An 11067-nucleotide genomic window follows, 5' to 3' on the forward strand; every position below is an offset into this window, starting at 1 on the left:
GACACATAATGAAATCATCTAACAGCTTGGAAGGCATTATTGGCAAAGACGGTCAAGCAAATTAATTGGGATTTTTAAACAGATGTCACTGCGATTCATTTTATACAGGAGACACTCTTGTTTTTCTACAACCTTGTAAACAGAGCAACACTCTTGGGGCTCTTCCAGATGCGTTTTGTGTTGCCCTATAGCTGACTTATTCTGAAATACCTTAAATAGTTCCACAATATTTTCATTGTTTGGAAGGTGCTTTGTGCAGTTTCTCACTTTTATATGTGGCAAGGTGGTGGTAGTTTGAGCAATTTTTGTTTCATGGCATTTCCCCACTTTTTCTGACAGGAGGCCTGTCAATGCAGTCTCTAAAACGATGGACAGCTCAGTAAACCAAGTACAGTGGTACCTCGGGTTACAGACACTTCAGGTTACACACGCTTCAGGTTACAGACTCTGCTAACCCAGAACTAGTACCTCGGGTTAAGAACTTTGCTTCAGGATGAGAACAGAAATCGTGCTCCAGCGGTGTGGCGGCAGTGGGAGGCCCCATTAGCTAAAGTGGTGCTTCAGGCTAAGAACAGTTTCAGGTTAAGAACGGACCTCCGGAACGAATTAAGGTCTTAACCCGAGGTACCACTGTATATAGCCATTTCTTGCAATGGTCAGCACATAAACAGAAAACACAGAGTTTATTTTTGATCGTCAGTTTCTGGCCACCAGAACTTTGCCACTTTTCATAGTGCTTCTACCAGGAAAGTGGCTGGAGATTGCACCATAGCGCTGCCCCCCGCTGCCATGGCCGTGGCTCTGGGAATTTTGCCCAACAGATTGGTCGACAGTCTATTCTCCTGATCTTCCACAGGGTCAGAATTATATCATATCACATGTTATATGCAAAACAACAACAACAACAAACACTGAAGGGGGTATCAATAATGTGGGCACATGCTCATAACTCCAACATTTACTGCTTGGTGGAATGAGGGAGCATAAGGTACAGAGCATTTCTCAATCTGAACCAGGTTTTCCCAAACTTAGATCTCCAGCTCCTTTTGGGCTACAGTTCCCATCATCCCTGACAACTGGCCCTGCTAGCTAGGGATGATGGGAGTTGTAGTCCAAAAACACCTAGGGACCCAAGTTTGGAAAACCCAGATTCTGAACAATTCCCTCCTTGGAGTGGATTGGAAGAAGTGCAATCACTCTCTAAGAAACAGCAAAGTAACAATAACACTTAAAAAAAATATCTGACTGAACAGCAGCACATCTGAAAGGGCCTAGAATGAGGCAAGAAGCAAGAGTCATTCTTACCACAGGGTCGTTGCCAGAGAACTGTGGCAAAGGACATTGACCTGAAGTTTCCCACTCCAAATAATGATCTTTGCAGTAAGTGACATTGTGCAGCAACAAACTCTGAGGGGTCTGGCCACGGATGAGCTGACTAAACAGAAAAAGAAAAGTGTTATAAAGCTAGAGCTGAATAAAAAATGGTCTTTGACATTCCCTTTTCACTTGCATTACCATCAAAAAGTCCCTCTGTGAATTAAAAATCTCATGAGCCTTTCTTTTAGCACACATGGAATAACACAGTGGTGGTCAGCAGTGTCCATCACAATGGGGCAGTGCCAACAGTGGCATATTTGCTGCTTATATGGACAATGTGCCAGGGTAAAGCTGGACAGCAATGAGGTCAGGGCTGTTCAGGCACACTAGCGCAGCCAGTCCAGTGCTCCCCCCAGCGAACCAGGCAGCCTCAGGTTCCCTCTTGCCCAGCCTCATTCTGGGGTGGCAGTGTGGTACCACCCCACTGTATCAGTCATTCCTGATGGCGGCAGGCTGGGGAAATTTGTGGGTAGGTTACAGCAGGAAGCAGGAGTGTTGGCCTCTCAGACTGTTTCTATGCTGCCCTCAAAGAAGTCCACTATCCATCTTGCATAAATTTATAATATGGGTAATGTGGCTTTGGGCACAATCTGGTAGGAAAGCAACACACAAATGATGACTTCTGATGCTGATGACATTAAGTCATGTTGCTGTATACTGATACTCACCCCATCCCATGGATAACCAAACCAATGAAGAAAACAACAAACAGGTGATGAGTATACCAGAACACCTCATAGAAGGACCTTGTGATGATCTCTGTAGATGAAGTCATGATCAGAATTAATGACACAGTGATCAGGAGACCTGTCATTCCAGCAGTGGTTGTGAGTATTTCAGTTATTGTATTCTTTTTTTGGGGGAAAGACAAATAATAAAATGGTTTTATAGGACAAATGAATAAATGTTGTAGCTTCAGCGTAAAAATAAACACATGAAAGATTTGGGGGGGGGGTTTAATCAGACATACTGGGTTGTTTCTAAGTATTACTCAGAGTAGACCGACTGAAATTAATGGGCCTAAGTTAGTTATGTCTCTTATTTTCAATGGATAGAACTAGCATTGGATGCAACCTATTGGCACTGATGATTAAAACTTAGGTTTGTGCTGGAAAGTGGTATAAATAATATTAGCTGCAATTTGTTTGCTTCTGTGAAAGGATTACAGGAAATGATATGATCGAAGAGGTAGCTGTTTTGCTACACTGGAGTCCTTCTGAGGGAATGAATAGAGCAAGATTCAATGAAACAGAAAGGTAAGAATGAAACCCATGCAGATTAATCTAGCTGTAACTTTCTGAAAGGCAGATGTTAGGCAATAATGAGTTATACACATGGTGCCACGTTCTTCTTTCAAAATAAAGTGTGCTTGTGCAGATATTTGAAGACACTAAACATTTGAAGACTTTTTGCTTCTATTGTTTCTGGTGTGTGTGTGGGTGTGGGTGTGTGGGTGTGAGAGAGAGAGAGAGAGAGAGAGCGCACACATTTTCAAGGCAGGGGAAACAGTCCAATGACAAACACCAGCCAATCCCCAAAATGCCAACTTACCATGTCATAGTTCCTGATTGGGTTCAAGTAGGATTCATTAGGGCTCTTGCCAATGCCTGACAGTTTACTGCTTAACTCTCCTGCTTGTTTTGACTGGCTAAGATGGTATCGCTCTATGTTGATCAAATGTGCAATGATGTGAATGGCTTTGAAAAGAAGGAGTTGTATAAAGTGAGGACCATAATATGAAATATTGGAAGCAAACAGATCCTTATTTCATGGATGAGTCATTGGGTAAACAATGGCTGGCTAAACATGTATTCCCAGAAAAGAGCTGGGCAGCCTTGATGATGGTGATGACAAATATTTTTCCAACAATGGTCAGGTAATGAGTTATGTGCTTGAGAACATAGCTTGGTTTACCTTTTGCATTCAATTCTCTCTCTCTCTCTCTCTCTCTCTCTCTCTCTCTCTCTCTCTCATGTGTGTGTGTGTGTGTGTGTGTGTGTGTGTGTGTGTGAGAGAGAGAGAGAGAGAGAGAGAGAGAGAGAGAGAATGTCACAATATAAACCATGAAAGGTTGATATTACCCCTGAATATATATTTATACTATAAATCAATATAATACTGTTTCAGTTCAAATGTGATACATAACGTTCAAACATGGGGTGGTTCAGCCTCTCTCACCTTTATCTTTCCACTTTTTCTACAGCTCTCCTTATCATATAAAACCTGTGAATGCATGCAGGGGCCTGGTTTCATTCCCATAGGTTCAAAACACCAGAGTTGTTCTCCTATTCACTTCTGTGGAATTGCAGAAGAACAAGCACACAACATTGTCTTTCCCACTTCTGTGAATGAGGCTGCCCTTGTAGTCAACGTGCTGTTCAATTTACATTGAAGCCTTTTTGTGTGGAAGATGCGTAGGCCCCCACTTTTTTGCTCTGTGGAGAAATGTGTGTGTTTGCCCATTGTAGTGTATAGAGCACCTCTTACATTCAAAACATGCCCATCACACGTCAGCAGCTAAGGAAGAGCAGGCTATAAATCCAAGTCTATGATCATACGTAAGTAGTTCATATGTGCTATTATTACTTTGTTGCACGCTAGTCTATAATTTTCCATCTATCTCATTGCTGGATTGTTTTATGGAGAGGGGGTTAGTAAATGAGCTGCAATTACAGGTCATTATCCATCAGTTCAGCATGTAGAAAAAGAGCCAAACAAGAGAGATGTCTTGATACATTTGGCTAATCTGTGTTTGTTCTCAGCGAAGCATATACAGCTCTTATTGAACTGGTGCACATACTTATTCAAGAGAGTAAAAGCCACTTCTCTGTCTTTCTGCATGCCTGTCTGGGATAATAGTTGCCCTGAAGTTAGTCACCTTTTAATTAAGTACTTAAGCATACCCATTACAATCAGTTTCCTAACTTGTATTATATGGATTCTATTCTATTCATCAAAATGTTAAAATAGCACAATTTAAAATAAAACAAAAACATATTTTTAAACAGTTTAAAACTATCTAAAACATCTCTTACACTCAGATTTATTAATTTCACAGTTACCGTGCTCAGAATTTAACAGCTATGTCTTAACCTGCATAGATTGCCAAGGCCTCCCATTATTTACACCTCTCCTATACTGTGATCGCCACCATCCTGTAAAATATTCCTAGTCCATTAATAGCTTTCATGTCTTATCATAAATGCATACATACAAACATAGTTAGATAAAATCCCTGTTCCATTCTTCCCAAGGCAGAGGCCCTGAGCAGTATCTGTGGACAAGAAAGTAAAAACTAGAGGGGAATCCCAACCTCTCAACAACAATGTTTCCCATGCATCACATAACCAGCTCTGTCTAAAGCAGCCTTTCTCAACCTGTGGGTCCTCAGATGTTGTTGAACTACAACTCCCATCACCCCTAGCTAGCAAGGCCAGAGCTCAGGGATGATGAGAGTTGTAGTCCAACAACATCTGGGGACCCACAGGTTGAGAACCGCTGGTCTAAAGGGAGCCCCATCTACATGTATAGGGTTTTCCTCCATAGGAATGAGAAACACGGCTGGGTAGTTTCCCCATCTTTGTAGAAGAAGCCCAAAAGTAGCACTTTTCAGACCCAGTCAATCATGTATGAGCTGGGAGGAAAATCTCTCTCCTGAAGCTGCTATTTGTATTGGGAGGAAATCTCCCTTTGGTGGACTTTAGGTTAATGCACCTTTAGTTTGATACCTTGAGGAAACTAAAACAAGATCAATTAATACATTTCTATTCCTGGAATGACTTGTTAATTAAAAGGGGGAAATTGTGCCTTCTTCAGGAATCCATTCTTATGATGAAAGAAAAGTGGTATGTTGCTGGGCTGATAGAGAAATATAACTCCACACAGCACTGCAATGTGTTCTGCATTCCATGCTCTTTTGAGGTTTTGAGCAGAACAAAAATTCAGCTGACTGATCCTGGTGGGAAGTGTGCCATCTTGGAGTCCTTCCACAGTCCTTCTTGAAGGCAAGGGCGTATCAACAGCTGCTGGGTAGAACTCTTGAGCCACTGATCCTATTATTTAGAGTCATCCCTTTTGCATTGGATCTGCATTGTATGCAGAAGGAATGATTCAGAGTTGATGGTTGGGTACAGGCGACTTCACACTTACATGAGGGTTACAATCGCAAGTATCGCACATATATGTGAAGTCATGTATAGTGGGGAACAGCATCTAAAAAGCTTGTAAACACCTTCTAAACCTCTGGAACCCTGTGAAAATTCCCTTTAAAAAACCAGCAGCACTTCCTAGTCTTTCCCCCCATTCTTTTCATACCATTTTCACATCTTTTGTGCTCTTTTGGGGCCATTTTTGCCCATTTCACACCTTTTTTGCAGTTTAAATAGAATTATTTATTCATTTCCCAACACCACACATATACACGGTTGTATGCGAGTTGAACGTGTGCAAGCAGGGAGTTGCCTGTATATCAAAGAATGTAATATGTGTCTTTAAAAAAACGGGGGGGGGGGTTAGTGAATGTATGGGAGAATGTTTATTTATTCAATGGCTGATGATAAAGAATGAATCTGAGTGCCGAATTGTTGGTGGGAACTATAGAGGGCATCTGGGAACATCTGCTGGAGGAAGGAAAGCAAAAAATACACACCACGAATAGCTAAAAGCAAGTGGTCTTTGAAAATCTATGGCTATTTCCAATATGTGAGACCTAAGGTTAAAAGATCAGGAAGAAGGCCAAGACAGAAGGCTGTGTTCTGGTTGTCTTAGGACTCCTGAAAGTTCAAAAGATCAGGGAGTGGGAACCTGTCTGTCTGAAAAACAGCATATGATGGAACAACATATGAGGGTCTGGGAAAATACCCTGATGACCCCAGATCAAATGACCTCAAATGCTACTCACTCATAAATTTTGTCATGTTTGATGAAAACTGGAAAGTATAAAGCAATGACTTGTGCACCTAGGATTTTGGAGATCAAGAAGACAAGTCCAGAGGTGAGAGTGCATCAGCCAAACTCTGACCTCTTACCAGCTCTGCTCAGATTGGCCATCTGAGGAGGTATGCTTGAGTAAGTATGAATGGATAGGGATAATGTTTAGACCATGGGTAGGCAAACTAAGGCCTGGGGCCGGATCCAGCCCAATCGCCTTCTAAATCCGGCCAGCAGATGGTCCAGGAATCAGCGTGTTTTTACGTAAGTAGAATATGCCATTTTACTTAAAATGCATCTCTGGGTTATTTGCGGGGCCTGCCTGGTGTTTTACATGAGTAGAATGTGTTCTTTTATTTAAAATGCATCTCTGGGTTATTTGTGGTGCATAGAAATTCGTTCATTTTTTTTTTCTTTTCAAAAGCCCCCCACAAGGTCTGAGGGACAGTGGACCAGCCCCCTGCTGAAAAAGTTTGCTGACCCCTGGTTTAGACCTTGTTATTGACTAAATAATTGATTGCAGCATATAGGTGTGTGTTTGGTCTTTGACCCTCCTATCCGTAGGATCCTCCTGTTTCAAAGGGTAAGCCCTCTGACCCAGCAATTAAGTGGTTAAAGGCACACATTCTGCATGACAAAGGACCTGTGTTGCTCCTTGGATGTAGCAAAGAAAGCTGCAGAAAACTTTGTAGACAACTGGGATGGTTTGGAGAAGAGCAAATGTTCCTGCCTCCTGTGAAGACTGCACATTTTCTAGTAACTAATGAGAGGAGAAATTTCTTGAGAGAATGCTGTCTCCTGCCAGGGAGATTCAGAATTTTAAGTCTTGTTTTATGCTTTTATCCAGTTAGGTTTTACATAATTGTATTTGGATTTGCATGGATTCATTTTGTTTCATCTCATTTTTATTTCAATTTAATATTGCATTTTCATATTTGTTAAAAGAGGGCCATTTTCTTTCTTTTTTTAAAAGGGGCAGGGTAGTGCTATGCCAGGAAAAATCAGGGTGGCATTCAACTAAGTTTTACTAAGAGTAGACCCATTGAAGAGAATGGACCTAACTGAGTCATGATCATTACTTTCAGTGGGTCTACTCTGAGTAAGCCTTAGTTGGCATTTTAAGCTTGTTTATGCTGTAGGATTTCGGTGGATCTAAACTTGTCAATGTTACCTTGCGTTACTTTCATTCTGTTAAACCTTTGTTTTGTAATGATCTGATGACTAGATAGAAATAAAGGAAACTGAATCTCACCTGCTACTAAAATATGTAAGAATTGCAAAGCAATAATAAGGGTACCATAAGTGATACCAGACAGAGCTTCTTCCTTTTCCCAAAAAACAACTGCATTTATTCACTCCCTCAGCAAGCCATCCCTGAAATAACAGAACTGGTTTCCATCACAGCAGAAAGTGTTGTTATCAGGGAGAAGGGAAAATGCACTCTTACTTGGGAGTTTCATTGCAAACAATAGATTCTAAGGAGACATATTTAAGAACACTGAGAGTGTCTCTGGATACCAAGAGTAAAAAGTTGAGTTCCTCAGAGATCCCACCCCCAACCCCCCCAAAATATTTTATATTTGTTTGCTCACACGTGAATTCCAAATATTCAGGGATTTTATTGAAAGTGTGTGGCTAAAAGCAGGGCCAGGTTACACATACAAGCCCGGCCCTCAGTGTCCCCACATGGGCCAGTTCCACATTAGACCTCCCTGCATTAAGACTGCATGATTAGCACTCCAAATTCATATCACTCCAGACAAAACAAGGAAGCCTACATTCTAAGCATTAAGTAAAAAAAAAAAACTTACTTGCATTCACAGCTACTCCATATGCAATAGTCTTGTGAAATGTGACACTTTTGTCAAGTTGTCTCCTCAGGACTCCTCCACAACACTTGATGAAAAGGGGAAAAGATATGAACTTGTTTTATGAACTTGAAATTGCATGCAAACATAATTATAAAGTACAGTTTATCTAGTCCAGAATTTACTGAACATAGCTGGAATACTGCAGCCAGAAGCAATGTTGAGAGGTGATTCCAAGATTCACCTATGCCCACTCCTACAATAATAAACTATGGTTTGTCATTACAAGAATGATCAAAAACCCTTAGGGGGAAAAGGAGATGGTGCTGCTGTCACTGATAATGGTGAGCTACACTCCTGAAAAACTGTTACAGAGTTTCTCCTCACCTTGGAGAAGTTTGATGGCATGGTCCCCCTGATTTCCTTGCTCAAAATTAGGCTGGAGAATTTTGAGAGGCCATTTTGAGAGGCAAAACTCAAGTTAATTTTGGCTGTGGTTTATTGTAACAAGCTAGCTTCACAAACCAGTATCTGAAGTAGGCTTCTTTAAGTAAACCATAGTTAAAGCTAATTGAAGCTTGTCCAGATTGGGGCATAATGCCAAACAACTGGTGGTTAAAAAACAACAACAATAGTAGCAAAAGTTTCCAATGTCCTCCCTGCAGCTATATCAGCTGAGGAGAAAAGAAGAGAGAGTGAATGAGTCTAAATCACCTAGGGCCTTCTCGGTAGTGGCACCCGCCCTGTGGAACACCCTCCCACCAGATGTCAAAGAGAAAAACGACGACCAGACTTTTAGAAGACATCTGAAGGCAGCCCTGTTTAGGGAAGCTTTTAATGTTTGACGGATTATTGTATTTTAATATTCTGTTGGAAGCCACCCAGAGTGGCTGGGGAAACCCAGCCAGATGGGTGGGATATTAATAAATAAATAAATAAATAAATAAATAAATAAATAAATAAATAATAATTATTGAAATATTATAGCTATATTTGCAACACTGTGATGAGTGTATGGAAAAATACACTCCTATAAATATCCACTAGCAGTCAAATGCTACAGTTTATCAGTTTCTTTTAAATGTGCATTTATAACAAGAACATTATCAGTGAACCTTTTCAATGATCATTTAAAAGGCAATTCTTGTGCAATAGGGGGGAAAGTACTTACAAAACTTGTTCCCCTTAAGAATGAAACCAGGTTTCTACTAACTGGTAAGAGGATTAGCAGGCAGTTAAAGTTGAGGCAGGTGGCAGAGGCTCTTGCCCAGGCAAGCGTGGACTAGACACAAAATGACAAAATGTGTTACACATATGAAATGAATAAAAGCACAAGAAATGTTTTAGCCCCCCTAAGCTGACAAATTACCATTTGATTTTATGTTTCACAGCTTTACAGTCAGGGAGGGCAATTCTGCCATACAGCAGGGTGAAGCGACCTGGTGTATGTGTGAAATGGATGAAGGCAAGATTTGGAATCTTAATGCTGCAACAAGACTTTTAACGTTTTGGTCCTCGTGCCTCCAAGACATCATTGGACTACAATTCCTATCAGCCCAGTCATAATGGCCAATGGCCAAGAATGATGGAGGTTGTAGTCACAAAGTAGCTGGAAAGCACTGGATCGGGGAAGGCTGTAGTAGTATAATGTCACAAATCATACCATGTTAGGTAGTCAGGAATATTATGATGTCCCTGCAGTAAGTGGTTCTGCTTGGGTAAGAGGTGCATTACTATAGATACATGATTCATGAAACAATGGATAAGTTCTTTTTCTAATCCAGTTTATGACTAACAAAAATGAATGAGATATGGATGCAGTATACTCCTAAATCACAAAACTAAAACGAATCAAGTGGGATTAAAAAAAAAGCAACCAGTTAGGCTGGTTTTAAAATTATGGGGCATTTGGTTACAAAAAACAGGGGGTGAAACACAAAGCAGAATGGCATGCAGATCAGTGAGACTTTAGGGTAAATAACAATGCAGAAGCACATCCAAGAGAAAGCTTGGTTAAAGGGGCATTTAACAAACTTTTACTTACACCCAACATAACCCGAGTATAAAGATAGGCATCCTCCTCTTCATACCAGTTGAATGTGTCAATAAACAGGTATAAGTTCATTCCCAACCACAATAACTACAGTAAATAGAAAATATATTGAAGATCAATTACAATTACCACGTTCTTTTTCTCTTTTTCTTTTCTAATGCAATGTATAATTAAGAAATCTCACAATTGTGTTGTATTTGTCAAAAGAACCCAATTCTAAACAGAATGAAACTTTTGAGCATCAGTTGTGTGAATGATAAAAATGAAACATTTAGGGGAAAGTGGAGAGTTCCTTTGAAATATCAGAAAATGAATCAGAACCAGCAGCTTGATTATGAAATAGATACTTACAAATAACAGAACTGACAAGCTTTCATTCAAAATCCAATACACCATCTTGATTGTCTCTGTTCTGTGCTAGCAACAATTCACTCCCTTGTAATACAAATTGAATTCTCTGTATCTTCCTCTTGCTGCATAATCAGCTCTCTGGAGCAGCAGCCTAGGAATATTCTAATTAAGGACTTCCTACCAGATGTCGATCTCCAAGGGGGACATAGTTTGTGATGTGAGAAACTAATCTAATAGGCAGTTTCTGTCCAAATTATTTTGGAATAAATGAAAGGTTTATTAGAATCAGTGAATCCCAGCCCCCACCCACCCAGTTTCAAACAACAGGTTTCAAATACAGCCTAGATTTCCCCCACCCACCCACCCCTTACAAACACTAGATATTAGGAAGCTGTCTTATAGACTGAAGCTGGTCCGCCTAGTTCAACATTGCATACACTGACTGGCAGTGGTTTTCAGAGTTTTAGATAGGGAATGTTTTCCCTGTCCTACCTGAAATGCAGGGGATTCAACCTGGGCCATTCTGCATGCCAAACAGGTGTTCTACTC

At 40.6% G+C, this 11067-nt stretch overlaps 1 protein-coding gene across 2 annotated transcripts in view; it reads right to left on the minus strand.

The window, feature by feature from the left end:
- The window catches only part of NOX3 (NADPH oxidase 3), a 34149-nt gene extending 23420 nt beyond the window's left edge, over nucleotides 1-10729 (minus strand). Inside the window, exons 1-7 of one of the 2 annotated variants that reach the window (XM_053382238.1) lie at nucleotides 10519-10729; nucleotides 10159-10254; nucleotides 9286-9396; nucleotides 8118-8202; nucleotides 2929-3074; nucleotides 2046-2227; nucleotides 1306-1435 (exon numbers count right to left, since the gene is read on the minus strand). In XM_053382238.1, coding sequence (XP_053238213.1) covers nucleotides 1306-1435; nucleotides 2046-2227; nucleotides 2929-3074; nucleotides 8118-8202; nucleotides 9286-9396; nucleotides 10159-10254; nucleotides 10519-10563 — 795 coding nt within the window. In that variant the 5' untranslated portion in view covers nucleotides 10564-10729. The remainder of the gene's footprint in view (nucleotides 1-1305; nucleotides 1436-2045; nucleotides 2228-2928; nucleotides 3075-8117; nucleotides 8203-9285; nucleotides 9397-10158; nucleotides 10255-10518) is intronic. The other variant, XM_053382239.1, reaches the window with a different exon arrangement.
- Between the last annotated feature and the right edge of the window lie 338 nt (nucleotides 10730-11067).

The sequence above is a fragment of the Podarcis raffonei genome, chromosome 3, assembly GCF_027172205.1.
Source record: "Podarcis raffonei isolate rPodRaf1 chromosome 3, rPodRaf1.pri, whole genome shotgun sequence".
Taxonomy (NCBI): domain Eukaryota; kingdom Metazoa; phylum Chordata; class Lepidosauria; order Squamata; family Lacertidae; genus Podarcis; species Podarcis raffonei.